Below are 14,897 nucleotides of genomic sequence, written 5' to 3'. Positions count from 1 at the left end.
CTTTCCCGTCCTTTCTTCAGCAAGTAGAGAAGATTAATCAAGAGGAAATAAATCTCTTCCCCTGTTCCTGGGTGGACTGTGCCAGTGGGGTGGTGTGGGCTATGCAGAGCCTCCCCTGCTCTGCTCCTGGCCACAGTGCAAGCAAAAGGCCCTGAGATCCCTCGTTCTGCTGCTGCCCATCAGTGGAACTGGACCCTCACTGCTGTTAACCCAGCACTGCCAGGTCACCACTAAACCGTGGCCCTCAGCACCACACAAAGATGGCTTTGAAAACCCTCCAGGGATGGGGACTCCACCACTGCCCAGAGCAGTCTGGGCCAGGCCTTGACAACCCTCAAGGGGAAAAAATTGTTCCTCATGTTCAAGCCAAGAATGTCCAGCCTTCCTGGACTCCTCTGCCCTTCAGGGCTGCCTCTCAAGTTAACTGTCAGTCAGGCTCCAAAAGATATCAAACCTGCCTTCCAGCAACCCAAGTTCTGCTGACTCCCTCCCTCCCCCTTAACCTCTCCAAGAACTGAGAACCATTTCACCATGGCTATGCCCAAAACCACCTTCACATCACTCCCAAGTCCTTGTCAGTCCATGAGTGGCAGGGCTAGCAGGGAGCCTTCCCCAGCTGGCTCAGCCCTCAGGCTGAGCTGAGGCTGTGCTGTGTCCTGCAGGCCATCGAGATGGAGCTGCGGCAGATGGAGGTGCAGCAGGCCAACCGCCACCTCTCCCTCCTCACCTCCTTCATGCCCGACAGCTTCCTGCGCCACGGGGGGGACCACGACTGCGTCCTGGTGCTGCTGCTCATCCCTCGCCTCATCTGCAAGGTGGGAAGGCTGCCTGTAATGTGGTGGGTTGGAAATTCCCCCTGACATAAAATTGCCAGACCAGCTCAGTTGGAAGCAAATGAATCACAGAATCACAGAATTGTCAGAGGTGGAAGGGTCCTCCAGGATCATCCAGTTCCAACCCCCCTGCCATGGGCAGGGACACCTCACACTAGAGCAGGTTGCTCACAGCCACATCCAGCCTGGCCTTAAAAACCTCCAGGGATGAGGCTTCCACCACCTCCCTGGGCAACCTGTGCCAGTGTCTCACCACCCTCATGGGGAAGAATTTCTTCCTAATATCCAATCTGAATCTCCCCATTTCTAGTTTTGTTCCATCCCCCCAGTCCTGTCACTCCCTGACACCCTCAAAAGTCCCTCCCCAGCTTTCTTGTAGCCCCCTTCAGATCCTGGAAGGCCACAAGAAGGTCTCCTCAGAGCCTTCTCTTCTCCAGACTGAACAACCCCACCTCTCTCAGTCTGTTTCCATAGCAGAGCAGCTCCAGCCCTCTGCTCATCCTTGTGGCCCTTCTCTGGACACCTTCCAGTGCCTCCAGATCCTTCTTGTAATAGGGGCTCCAGAACTGGACACAGTGCTCCAGGAGGGGTCTCACCAGCGTGGAGTAGAGGGGGAGAATCACCTCTAGTTGAATCACCTGAAGCTGTACTTACAATTTCTAAACAGCACAAGAACCCCCTCTGGACAAACCAGGGGGCTCCTAATAGCTTCACCACTCCTTGCTCCCTAGCCCCCTGTACATGATAGAGGGGAGAAAAGAGCAGGGAGTTGTTTGTTAGTACTTAGCCACAAGAAAGCAATGCAGCCAAGGTCAGCAAAGCCCAGCAGAAGCAGCAGCAGGAGCGGAGGAAGCGAGAAGAGAGAAACTCTGTACCAATCAACTTTGTTAGTAGTCTGTCCAATGGGATTGTTTAGAACTTAGCATCATTTCCCTTTTTCCATCCAGTGGTGATTTGTTTACATCCTACCACTTGCTGTTCAACATCTGTGGAAAATGTTCCTAGGCATCAGCCTAAAACTGCCTAGTAGTGTCATCTTCTATCCCACCAGGCCATTTGGGCTAATGGGGAGTCAGTGGTAGGAAATACAGAATTGCAGGATCCCACCATCCTGGGGGTTGAAAAGGACCTCTGGAGATCAGCCAGTCCAACCCCCCTGAAAAGCAGGGCACCCATAACAGCTTGCCCAGAATCACAATATCCAGGCAGGTTTGGAGTCTCTCCACAGAAGGACACTCCACAACCTCTCTGAGCAGCCTCCTTCAGAGCTCCAGCAAGCTCACACCAAAGAATTTTATCCTCCTGTTCAGATGGAACCTCCTGGTTTGTGCCCATTGCCCCTTGTCCTGTCACTGAGCACCACCAAAAAGAGCCTGGCCCCAGCCTCTGCTCTTTCTCTCCCAGCTGATTTAGGGATTTTGAATGCTTTCTTGTTTGAGAACTTTCCAAATTGTCCAGGAGAAGGAGGAAGCTGGAGTCCCTGCCCATGGGTGGTGGTGGGTCTGTTCTTGGAGCCCTCAGCTGATACTGGTGGGTCAGGGCTCCCAGGTCAGGCAGGGCTGGTGTGTGTGAGCCTGGGTGCCGCAGCAGTGGCCAGGGGGTTATTCCCCTTCTGTTCTGCAGAAACCTTTCCCAGGAACGCTTGCCTTTGGGGGGTGTTTGGCTGGTCTCTAGCTGAGCAGAACAGCTCAGAGCAAGCTTGGGGAGGCTCTGAAGGTTTGTCCTCTCCTCTTCCAGGCTGAGCTGATCAGCAAACAGGCTCAGGAGAAGTTTGATCTGAACGAGAACTGCGCCGAGCGCAGCGGGCTGCGGGGAGCAGCAGGCGAGCAGCTGAGCTTTGCTGCTGGCCTGGTTTATTCCCTGAGCCTGCTGCAGGCCACCCTGCACAAATATGAACAGTGAGTACCCAGCCTGCTCCTCATCCCCATCCCCACCCAGCCTGCTCCTCATCCCCATCCCCAGCCACCACAGCAGCAGGGAGGAGGAGCTCAGCAGCCTCCTAGCAGGAGCTGTCCCTCTGCAGGGATAGAGATTTGGATTTCTTTCATTGCCTTGTGAGAGGAGGGTTTGCTTCTCTTCTAACTCCTTCCTCATTTTCCTCCCAAGAACTAGCACATGAAGGGAATCAGTTCTCTGGCACATGTTGCTCATCCTTCAGCTGTGATCATGGCTTGAGGCCAGGAGAAACCTGGCTGCATGAATTCTGTCTGCCCTGCCAGGAGATAGAATCATGGAATTGCAGAAGCATTTAGGTTGGAAAAGACCTTGAAAACTGTTGAGTCCAACCTTTAACCCAGCACTGCCAGGTCACCACCAAACCTTGGCCCTCAGCACCACATCTCCAGGGCTTTGAAACATCTCCAGGGATAAAGACTCCACCACTGCCCTGGGCAGCCTGGGCCAGGCGTTGACAGCCCTTTGGGGGAAGAAATTGTTCCTCATGTCCAACCTAAACCTCCCCTGGTGCAACTTGAGGCTGTTTCCTCTTTTCCTGTCACTTTTTCCTTGGGAGAAGAGACCAACCCCCACCTGGCTCCAACCTCTCTTCAAGGGAGCTGTAGAGAGCCAGAAGGTCTCCCCTCAGCCTCCTTTTCTCCAGACTATACAACCCCACTTCCCTCAGCTGCTCCTCACAGAACTTGTGCTCTAGACCCTTCACCAGCTTTGCTGTCCTTCTTTAGATGTGTCACAGTCTCTTGCTGACCTTGATTGCATCCAGGCTTGACTCTGGGCTTCAGTTCCCCAGAGCAGGCTCCTCCCTGCAGCCCAGTGCCCTCTTCCACCAGTGCCTAAGGCTTAGTCCTGTGTGGAAGGTTTCACAGAGCATCATCCTGAGTGTTTGATGAGTCTGAGCCTGTCCCTGCCAGCACCATGAGGCTGGGGCCTTCCTTGGAGACTGGGAAAAGCCACTGGGCACCAAAATGGCTGTGGCCAAGGAGGGATCTCACCTTGAGGCCTTGCTCCCAGGAAAGTGGCCCAGTTTGAGCCAGGGTGCTGAGAGATCCCTTTGCTGATGACCTCATAGAGTCTTCTGCCTCCAACAGTAGTCCTGGCCTAGAGAGCTGAGTGGTTTTCTGTCCTGGAGCTCTTCCCCTCAGACAGGGAACCTGTCTCATGCCCTGGTTTGCTACAGATCTTTTGACCTTCGTTCACTGCTCTCTAGCTACAGAGCTCCTTGGGATGTCCAGCTGGCGGACCTGGGAGGAGTTCCAGTGGTCTGAGATGGGCAGCCAGCAGCAAAACCCTTACTGATGATGTCTGGAGCATGTTCCCATCCCAGCCAAAGCCACCATGTGTGTGTTCCATTGCCAGGGCCCTCAACAAGTGCAGTGTGGAGGTGTACAAGAAGGTGGGGATGCTGTACCCCGAGATGAGTGTCCATGAGCGCTCCCTCGACTTCCTGATCGAGCTGCTGCACAAGGACCAGCTGGATGAGACAGTCAATGTGGAGCCCCTCACCAAAGCCATCAAGTACTACCAGGTATAGCCATGGAGCCAAGGGGGGTTGGCCAAGATTGGGGTGTTCCTGGGGAGCTGGGGCAGCCTCACCAGTATGTGCCACAGGCTCACAGGATGTTAGGGCTTGGAAGGGACCCTTGGAGGTCATCAAGTCCAGCTGCCAGAGCAGGATCATAGAATCTAGTGCAGGTCACACAGGAACACATCCAGATGGGTCTTGAAAGCCTCCAGAGAAGGAGACTCCACAACCTCTCTGGGAAGCCTGTTCCAGTGCTCTGTGACCCTCACAGTTCCTCCTCATGTTTATATCCATTGCCCATTGTCCCCTCCCTCTTGACCCCCAGCCCTCAGATATTTATAAACATTTATTAAATCCCCTCTCAGTCTTCCCTGAACTGAACAGCCCCAGGGCTCTCCTCACAGGGCAGTGCTCCAGTCCCTTCAGCATCCTGGTAGCCCTCTGTTGGACTCTCCAGCAGATCCCTGTCCCTCTTGAACTGGGGAGCCCAGAACTGGATGCAATATTCCAGGTGTGGCCTCACCAGGGCAGAGTAGAGGGAGAGGAAAACCTCCCTGGATCTGCTGGCCACACTCCTCTGAATGCCCCCCAGCTGGAAACGGTGCCCTGGGGTGTGGTGTTCCTGTGGCACATTGACAAGCTCACTGGTAGCACTTTCCTGTGGATGATTCCACCTCTGGAGCACACAGGACTTGAGCCTCTGGCTGTGTCACCTGGGGACTGGGTTCTCTGTCCCTGGGAGAATGCAGGCAGAAGGGATGCGGTTCTCCCATCCTATGCTTCAAACCTCTGAGCTGCAGGTCAGGGTTGCTGAGGCTTCGAGTGAGAGGCCACCAGCTCTTTGGAAGGGGCTCTGGTGAGAGTCACTGCAAGGGTTTTCACATCCAGGCAGGAATTAGCCCAACCCCTCGATGCCTGAGGGCTTTTGTTCTGCTTTTCCTCGTTTGTTGGGTTGGTTTGAGCCTGTGGTGGAAGTGTTTTGGGGGTGCTGACCTCTGCTGGTCTCTCTCTCCACCCAGCACCTGTACAGCATCCACCTGGCTGACCAGGCTGAAGACTGCACCATGCAGCTGGCTGACCACATCAAGGTGAGGTGGGGAAGAATAATCTGACTCTTCCTTGTCACATGGTTTCTCTCTTTGCCCTTCCTGCCCCCACCCCGAGTCCATTTTCCAAGGGAAGTGCCAGTCCTGTCCCAGCCACTGTCCTGTCCCTTAGGGGGCAAACCAAAACCTGACTGAATGTCTCAACCTGTTCCCCTCCTGTAACCCTGGACTTGTGGCAGGGTAGTGCAGAGAGGGTCTGTCCTGAAGCACCTGAGACCAAACAGAGTCATGGAATCACAGAATTGGTTTGGTTGGATCTTTAAGATCATGGAGTCCAACCCTTAACCCAGCACTGCCAGGTCACCACTAAACCATGGCCCTCAGCACCACATCTACACAGCCTGGAAACACCTCCAGGGATGGGGATTCCACCACTGTCCTGTCAGCTTGTTCTAGGGCTTGACAGCCCTTTTGGGGAAGAAATTACTCCTCATGTCCAACATAAACCTCTCCTGGGGCAACTTGAAGCTGTTTCCTCTTGGCCTGTCACTTGTTCCTTGGGAGAAGAGACCGGACCCCAGCTGGCTCCAGCCTCCTTTCAGGGAGTTGTAGAGAGCCAGAAGGTCTCCTCTTGGCCTCCTTTTCTCCATAGGAACAACCCCAGGTCCCTCAGCTGCCTCTCACAAGTCTTGTGCTCTCTGCCCTTCACCAGCTTTGCTACCCTCCCTTTGGGCACACTCCAGCACCTCAATGTCCTTCTTGGTGTACAGGGCCCAAAACCAAACCAAATATTTGAGGTGCAGCCTCGGCAGTGCCCAGTGCAGAGCGATGATCACTACCCTGCTCCTGCTGGCCACACTGTTGCTGATACAAGCCCCAGGTTGCCCCAGAGCAGCCATCTCACTGCTCTCTGCCTTGCCCTGAGCTGATGATCTCTGTGCTCTGCAGTTCACCCAGAGTGCCTTGGACTGCATGGGGGTGGAGGTGTGCCGGCTGCGATCCTTCCTGCAGGTAGGACAGGCTGGGGCTGGTTCTGAGGGGGGGTGTGGTGGCTTCCCCTCACCTTCTGTGCTTTGTGTGAGCTCCTTTCTCTGCACCCTAGGGTGGGCAGGAGGCATCTGACCTCGCCATCCTGCTGAAGGACCTGGAGACCTCCTGCAGTGACATCAGGCAGTTCTGCAAGAAGATCAGGCGCCGCATGCCTGGCACCGACGCTCCGGGGATCCCCGCGGCGCTGGGCTTTGGGCAGCAGGTGAGCTGCTGGCACAGCTCTCTCAGCCACCTGCTGGCACCTGTGGGCTGCGCTGGGCTAGCAGCAAAGGCTGATAGCTCTCTGGTGCTCTTGCTGGCTCCAGGGAGGGAGCATGGTGGTGTGCAGTGCCCTATAGTGTCTCTCGTCCTCGCGTTGCTGGCTGGGGCGGTGATGTGGAGTTCATCACCTACTCTTCTCCAGCCCTGGGGTTTCTTTCTGTCTTCCCTGGTGTTTCCCATCTTCTGAGGGATGCTTCAGAAGCTTCAGAGTAGGGTGAGGCCAGAGCTCCCCCTGTGCCTGGGAAGTGACCTGGAAAGCCACTCCTGTGTCTGCCTTTCCCAACCACCCTGTGCCTCCCCAACTTGCAGGTGTCGGACACGCTCCTGGACTGCCGCAAGCATCTGACCTGGGTGGTGGCTGTGCTGCAGGAGGTGGCTGCTGCTGGGGCACAGATGATAGCTCCTCTGGCTGAGAACGAGGGGCTGCTGGCTGTGAAGCTGGAGGATCTGGCCTTCAAAGCGAGCGAGCAGGTGAGAAAGTCCTCTCTCAACTGCTCCTTGGTCCCTGCTGCAATGGGGTCAAGCTGGGAGCTGTCTCCCTCCAGTGCTACAGACCTGCCCATGGCACTTGTGGAGGCTGGCACAAGCTCCTGGGAATACCATCACAGAACCATTTAGGTTGGAAAAGCCTTTTAAGATGATTGAGCCCAAGCCCTAACCCAGCACTGGCAGGTCATCATTAAACCATGTCCCCCAGCACCACATCTCCATGGTTTTTAAACCCCTCTGGAGATGGAGACTCCACCATTGCCCAGGTCTGTGGTGCATTGGGGAGGGTTGGGAGAGGGCTGTAAAGGTGACCCCAGCCACCTGCCACTTTCTCCCCCTCTTTGCAGATCTATGGTGCTCAGGGCATCAACCCCTACGAGTGTCTGCGTCAGTCCTGCAGCATCCTCATTGCCACCATGAACAAGATGGCCACAGCCATGCAGGAGGGAGAGTATGATGCAGACAGGCCACAGACCAAGGTGGGCCTCAGCTGGGGCAGGGGTCTTGGGCACAGATGGAACATCTGAACTGCTCTGTCATCTTCTGTGGTCCTGCTGCTGCTTCCTCTGGCAGGAGAAGGGAGACTGTCTCGTGGGTGTGATGTGGGACAGAGAGCTGGGAGGGTGCAGCAGATGCCTGCAGGGTTCAGGGAGGTGGAGAACAATCCTCCTCTTGCTGTGTGGCCTCATCTGCAAGTGGAATTTTTCCTAAACTACCAATTTTGTGTCTTGTCCCTGTGGTGCCTTTTGCAGCCCACCCCACCTGCTGAGCTGCGGGCAGCGGCGCTGCGGGCAGAGATCACTGATGCTGAGGGGCTGGGGCTTAAGCTGGAGGACAGGGAGACAGTCATCAAAGAGCTGAAGAAGTCCCTCAAGATCAAGGTGAGCTGTTTCTCAGCTGATCTTTGCCCTCCACTCTGCTCATTGAAGAGCTCTTTGCTGCTGTAGTGGTCACCTTCATGCTCCCGGTGACTTGTTGCCTGTGTGGCTGATGGTGCCCAGTCCCAGCCAGGTCTCCTCCTGGAAATGTTCTTCTGAGTTGCCAGGGAGGTGCCATCTGCCTGGTGCCTCCTTGCCAGACTGTTCTGGCCTTTTCTCCATGATGTTTTGGGATGGCAAGTGTTGGTGATGGGTGCCAAGCATGGGTGCAGTGTGGGTGGAGGTGTCATTTCTGGCCAGGCTCCCACTGGGCGCTGCTAGGAGCTTTTCTGGGTGCCCACCATCCACAGGGCTTTGCAGCTCCCTGATGTCTTCCCTCCCACTCCAGGGTGAGGAGCTCAGTGAAGCAAATGTGAGGCTCAGCCTCCTGGAGAAGAAGCTGGACAGTGCATCCAAGGATGCAGATGATCGTGTGGAGAAGATACAGACAAAGCTGGATGAGACCCAGACGCTGCTCAAAAAGAAAGAGAAGTATGTGTGAGGTGGGGCTGCTGCTGGAGGGTCTCTGAGGGCAGCCAGCAGTCCCTCAGGCTAGCTGCAAGGCTCTGGGGGTTGGTAGAAGGGGACATCAGTGGAGGATCTGCAGGGGAACCAGCACGTTTCAATCCCAGCATGATGGGGTTAGGAAGGGACCTTTGGATGTCATCTAGTCCAATCCCACTGCTAAAGCAGGATCTAAACCCAACCTGCTGAACCCAGAGCAGGTTGTCCAGCATCTCAACCAGGCAGGTTTGGAATTTCTCCAGAGAAAAAGACTCCACAACCTCTCTGTGCAGCCTGCTCCAGGGCTCTGGCACCCTGAAAGTCAAGAAGTTTCTCCTCATGTTCAAATGGAACCTTCGGGTTCCAGGAATGATGCACAGCAGAACACAGGCTGGCAGAAGATCCTGGCAAAGGTCCTATCCAAATTCACCTGTGGACAGGGCTGTTGTCCTGGCATGCTCTTGACAACATTGCCAGGCTCCAAGCATCTTTTGCCACAAGTGAGCCATTGGCAGAGGGAGCCTGGACAAGCAGGAAGGTGTAGGGTGGATGTGGGACTGTCCTGTAATGTGAACTGGACAAAGCAGGACCATCCTGGGTTAGATCCAGACAGGCATGTGCAGCCAGCAGCCAGGAGTTCTTGGGTCCTGGACTGCTGCTTCCCGTTTCCCTCGGGAGGAGCATCCTCGGCTCTGCCCATGACTCTGTGTGGTCTCCCCAGGGAGTTTGAGGAGACCATGGATGCTCTTCAGGCAGATATCGACCAGCTGGAGTCGGAGAAGGTGGAGCTGAAGCAGCGCCTGAACAACCAGTCCAAGAGGACCATCGAGGGCCTGCGCGGATCCCCTGCCTCCGGGGTGGCCTCCATCGTCTCCGGCATCGCCGGAGGTGCGTAACGGCGTCCCCAGAGCCCCTCTGCGGCTCTGTGGGGTGTCTGCAGGCTGCAAAGGAGCCCTGGGGTGTCCTCCCAAGCCCAGAGACTGTCCTGCAGTGTGTGTGGAGGCTGTGCTGGAGCTCAGGACTGGGAGGAGTGAGCAGAGCTTGGGAATGCTGCTGCGGCAGCCTCTGCTCTGCCTGTCTGATCCTCCCGCAGCCACCAGAGCCCTGGTGTGGCAGGGAGAGGACAGGAGATAGTCAGGCCATGAGGACAGCTGGGGAGCTGCCTGGGCTGTGCCTCTTCAGGGCATGGTCTGGCTGTGCAGGCTCTGCTGCTGTGCTCTGGCTGGCTGGGAGTGAGAGCTGATTGCACTGTGCCTCCTGGGCTCTCCCAGAGCCCAGCAGCAGGGGGTGGATGATGGCATGGGACAGGTGCTGGCTGGGGCTGTGAGCCCTCCTGCTGGTTGCAGGGCTGTTGGCACCGTCCTTGGCACTCAGGAGGAAATGTCCTACACAGTGGCTTGAGCAGGTCTCTGTCAGGAGCTCTGACTGGGGGACAGTGTGTGGCCTGCTGGAGGATGACGACCAGGTGGCTACAGAGCCGCTTGGCCGCAGTGTGGTGGTGGTGATCCAGTGGGTTCCTGATCTGCTTGCTCTGCTCTGGGTTGGAGTAACACCTGGGTGCAGCAGCTCCTGGCCCTCAGGGAGCATGGGCAGGGCTCACCATCTCCTGCAGCAGCAGCAGCAGCAGCACATGGAATCAGGGCTGCTGGGACAGTTGCTGCTCCCAGACTCAGGGGACAGGGCTCAGAACACAGCCATAGGTGACCAGAGCTCCTCTGGCCTTGGCTCCTCCCACACTTCATCCTCAGCTTTAATTCTGCTTCTTCTTGTCTTTCCTCTGGCTCCTCTCCTTGCACTGCAGAGGAACAGCAGAGAGGTACAGTACTGCACCCCAGCATGCCAGCCTCCCCCAGAAGTGCATGCCAGGGGGGGACAAGTGTCCCACAGCACCCACGCATGGCTCTGGGACACAGCCCAGTGTGGGAGCCTGGGGAAGGAGGCAGGTCCTGCTCAGGGGTGCAGGCGAGGTGGCAGCTGGTGCACTTCTGGCCAGTGCCCAGGAAGGGCAGGATGAGCATGGAACCACTGCTGTTGTGGAGTGGTGGGACTCCTGCAGGGGGCAGATGTGTTCTGGAGTGCCCAGAGCCTGGCACAGCCCTGTCTCTCCAGGAAGCAGGCACTGGGAGTGCCCAGATACTGGGACAGTGTGGTGGGGGTGAGGATGCTCATGATGGCTCTGTTGGTGGCAGACTCTGCTCCCCCCACCCTGCAGACACCTCTCCCTTTGCTGAGCTATGGCATGCCCAGCCCCATGCCCACCTGTGCCTGCTGCTGACGCTGCTGCCGTTGGTGCCGCCTGCAGGTGTCGGTGCTGGGCAGATGAACGGAGGTGGCTCAGGACCTGTCCAGGTGAAGGACTCCCCTCTGCTTCTGCAGCAAATCGATGCCTTGCAGCTCTCCATCAAGCACCTCAAGAATGAGAACAACCGCCTGAAGGTGAGGGGCAGGGAGGTGCCAAGGAGTCCCATGGAGAAGACAAGGGGTGACAGGGACGGGTGACTCCTGGGGAGGTTCTGGCTGGATACCAGAGGAAAATTGTTCATCATGAGAACAACAAGCACTTGGAATAATGTCCCCAGGCAGTGGCAGAGTCCCCATCATGGACATTGTTCAGATTCAGCTGGACAGGGGCTGGGCCAGCTTGTCTAGAATCACAGAACTGTCAGGGTTGGAAGGGACCTCAAGGCTCAGCCAGTTCCAACTCCCCTGCCATGGGCAGGGACACCTCACACCACAGCAGGTTGCTCACAGCCACATCCAGCCTGGCTGCAAAAGCCTCCGGGGATGAGGCTTCTACCACCTCCCTGGGCAACCTGTGCCAGTCTCTCACCACCCTCATGGGGAAGAACTTCTTCCTACATCCAACCTGAATCTACCCATTTCCAGTTTTGTTCCATGCCCCCAGTCCTATCACTACCTGACAGCATAAAAAGTCTAGACCTGGGTTTGACCAGGAAAGGTTGGACCAGACGATCCTTGAGCACCTTCCATTTGGGATTCTGTGGTTCTGTGGTACAGATTGTAATGAACACACAATGAGGAAACTGGCAAAGCAGTAATCTAAGTAAATCACATCCCAGTAGTGTTAATTAGCAGCCATATAATTCTGCAGGTGATTGTGCACAATGGTGGAGCTGTTAATGATGGCTCTTGGCTCTGCTGAGTCGTCTCTGTGATCACTGCTCAGTTACAGTTTTGCAAGCCCTGAGGTTCCAACCTCTTTCCCCCTCCCTAGGTCTTACTGAATGTCCAAGGGCTTCCCTCTGGTGTCCTGGTGGGACATTAATGCTGTCTGTGTCCATCCATTCTTCCACCCTTGGCTGATCTCCCTCTGGTGGCTTTGGCTACAGTTTTGTATCCTTTCTTTTCTCCTTTTTGCTGCCTTCACACCTTTTCTCTGCTCAATTACTCTTAAAGCAGCCCTTGCCTCTAACAACCTTGTCCTCTTCACTCTCAGGGAGCCCAGATGAAGATGGAACTGGCCAGCCTGGCACCTCTGCAGGTACCCAAGCTCTCCCTCCCCAAGAACAGGCAGGGAGAAGGCTTGGCCACACAAACTCTGTACCGCAAGAGCAGCCAGCTCCTGGAGACCCTCTACCAGATGAGTGCCAATGCCAAGGTTCTGGATATGAAGCAAAACAAGTCAGGTAGGTCCTGCACAAATGACTGAAAGCCAGCAGCATTCTGGCTTGGATCAGCAATAGTGTGGCCAGCAGGACCAGGGCAAAGATCATGGCTCTGTACCCAGCATTAGTGTGGCTTCACCTCAAATCCTGGGTTCAGTTTTGGGCCTCTCGTCCCAAGAAGGACCTTGAGGGTTGGAGCATGTCCAGAGAAGGGCACGGAAGCTGGTGAAGGGTCTAGAGCACAAGACTTGTGAGGGGCAGATGAGAGAACTGGGGTTGGTCAGCCTGGAGGAGGCTGAGGGGAGACCTTCTGGCTCTCTACAACTCCCTGAAAGGAGGTTGGAGCCAGGTGGGAGTTGGTCTCTTTCCCCAGGGAACACGTGACAGGACAAGAGGAAACAGCCTCAAGCTGTACCAGGAGAGGTTTATGTTGGACATAAGGAACAATTTCTTCCCCCAAAGGGATGTCAGTGCCTGGCCCAGGGTGCCCAAGGCAGTGATGAAGTATCCATCCTTTGAGGGATGTCAAAGCCATGCAGATGTGGTGCAGAGGGACATGGATTAGTGGTGGTGGTTGGGACAAAGGGCTCTGGGTGTGCACCAGTGCTGCTGTTGCCCCAAGGCTGGCGCTTAGCAGCCCCGTGGGCAGCTGCCTCTCCCCTGTCTCCTGCAGCTCGGAGCTCCTCGGCACGGCTGCTGGAGCAGACAGCTCGGCTCTGCGCCCTCAAAAACACCATCGACACCCTGAAGGTAAGGCTCAGCCCTCCCTGCCTGTGGGAGCTGCTGTGGGAGGCTGCCAGGGTGCCCCAGCAGCACCCCAGGCCCAGTCCTCCTGTCCCTCCTGTTTGGCAAGGGGCTCTGTGGGGTGGTGAGGGCTTGAGAGGGCTCTGTGGGGCAGCAAGGGGCTTGGGGAGGGGCTCTGGGATGGACAAAGGGCTCTGCAGAGTGGGTGAGGGACTTTGCAGGGAACACAAGAGAGGGCAAGGTGCTCAGAGAAAGGTCTCTGTGGGATGGGCAAGGGGCTCTGTTGACAGGAGCAGCAGCATGGTTCTGGATGCCACCCTTGTGCTTTTCTCCCCCCAGGATGACACAATGAGGGAGACAGTTCAGCAGCAGATGGGTGCCAGCGTCCCTACCAACTTTGGCATCTTCCCCTCATCCTCCTTCCTCAAGGTGAGACCTTTGTCCCCAGGGCAGTGGCTGAAGGACAGGGGTGGGTCAGGAACCTTCACTCTCCATCGTGGGCCCCTGGGCGTGTCCCATGGAGTCGTGCTGGCGCCATCTGTGAGTGCAAGAGGGTGAGGAGAGAGGACAGGCCCCTCCTCTTCTGAAGAGCAGCTAAGGGAACTGGGGATGTTCAGCCTGGAGAGAAGGAGGCTGAGGGGAGACCTTCTGGCCCTCTGCAACTCTCTGAAAGGAGGGTGGAACATGGCGGGGCTTGGTCTTCTCCCAAGGAACAAGTGACAGAACAAGAGGAAATGGCCTCAAGTTATGCCAGGGGAGGTTTAGGTTGGACATGAGGAACAATTTCTTCGCCTTGAGGGTTGTCAAGACCTGGCCCAGACTACCCAAGACAGTGCAGTCTCCATTCCTGGAGGGGTTTCAAAGCCATGGAGCTGTGGTGCTGAGGGCCATGGTTTGGTGGTGACCTGGCAGTGCTGGGTTAATGCACTTGCCCTTCAAAGTCCTTTCCAACTGAATAATTCCATGATTCCACAGCTGCTGGGTCTGCGGGGTCCTGGCTCAGTCCCACAAGTGTCTTCTACTGGCTGCTCTCTCCCTGTCACAGGCTAAGCGGGAGCAAGAGGAGGGACTGTCGTGCTATGGCCGGGTCACCTTCCCCTGCGCCCCCGGCCACGGCCAGGCGCACCGCCTGCTGCTCACCCCCGACCTGCTCCAGGGGCTCCGCCAGCACTTCGGGCCCTGAGCCGGGACCGGCTGCCCCCTCCCCAGCACAGACCGAGGTTCTCTGCACCCCCCACCGCTGACAGACTTTCCCCCCGGTGCCGGTGATGACCTGGGGCCTCGGCAGCACCCCCGAGACCCGCCGCCTCTCCCACTTGTGAGGCGGGGGCTCCCTACCGCCCCGCTGCTCTCAGACACTACGGACCCCCGGGAGCGCCCCCTGCAGCCGGGGGACTGCTGCAGGCTGGGCCCGGGACTGCGGCCTCCCCCCAGCCGCCGGGGTACCCCGTCCCGGGTCCCGGCACTCGCGCTCTCGAATAAAGCTGCCCTGAACCTGCCCGCGACTCGGCGCCTTCCTGCACCGCGGGCAGCGGGAGGAACATGAGGGGAGGAGCGGGAGGGTGGGTAGGCGGCTGTGGGGAAGGCACTAGGAGCCACGGGGAGGGGGTGAGGGGGACACACCGCGGACGAGGGAGACACGGAGGGGCACCGGAGGGGCAATGAGGTGCACGGGACGGGACTGGAGAACGCGCAGCGGACGGGACCCTGCGTGGTGGTCCAGCCACCTGCAGCGGCAGGAGCCGCGCGGGAAGCGCGAGCGGCTTCCATTGGCCGGGAGGGCAGGAAGGGGCGGGAGGCCGCAGAGCTTCCTTGAGCCTGATTGGTAGGAGCGGCAAAGGAAGGTAGGATTACTTCGTCCTCTACCTGACTGGCTGGAGCGGCCTAGTTGAGGGTAACCTGCGCTGATTGGTAGAGGGTTTTGCGTCAAGGCCGCCGATTGGTTTAGA

The 14,897-nt window shown here is 57.1% G+C and overlaps 1 protein-coding gene across 1 annotated transcript in view; it reads left to right on the top strand.

Annotated features, from left to right (window-relative positions):
- Positions 1-9,474, top strand: part of DCTN1 (dynactin subunit 1) — a 42,042-nt gene extending 32,568 nt beyond the window's left edge. The window contains exons 16-26 of the mRNA XM_054391653.1: positions 663-815; positions 2,571-2,731; positions 4,146-4,314; positions 5,331-5,399; positions 6,306-6,368; positions 6,460-6,609; positions 6,978-7,139; positions 7,505-7,636; positions 7,910-8,038; positions 8,424-8,566; positions 9,300-9,474. Coding sequence (XP_054247628.1) covers positions 663-815; positions 2,571-2,731; positions 4,146-4,314; positions 5,331-5,399; positions 6,306-6,368; positions 6,460-6,609; positions 6,978-7,139; positions 7,505-7,636; positions 7,910-8,038; positions 8,424-8,566; positions 9,300-9,474 — 1,506 coding nt within the window. The remainder of the gene's footprint in view (positions 1-662; positions 816-2,570; positions 2,732-4,145; positions 4,315-5,330; positions 5,400-6,305; positions 6,369-6,459; positions 6,610-6,977; positions 7,140-7,504; positions 7,637-7,909; positions 8,039-8,423; positions 8,567-9,299) is intronic.
- Positions 9,475-14,897: the final 5,423 nt, after the last annotated feature.

Source organism: Indicator indicator, chromosome 23 (assembly GCF_027791375.1).
Source record: "Indicator indicator isolate 239-I01 chromosome 23, UM_Iind_1.1, whole genome shotgun sequence".
NCBI classification, from domain to species: Eukaryota; Metazoa; Chordata; class Aves; order Piciformes; family Indicatoridae; genus Indicator; species Indicator indicator.
This window is presented reverse-complemented; position numbering and strand designations above follow the sequence as displayed.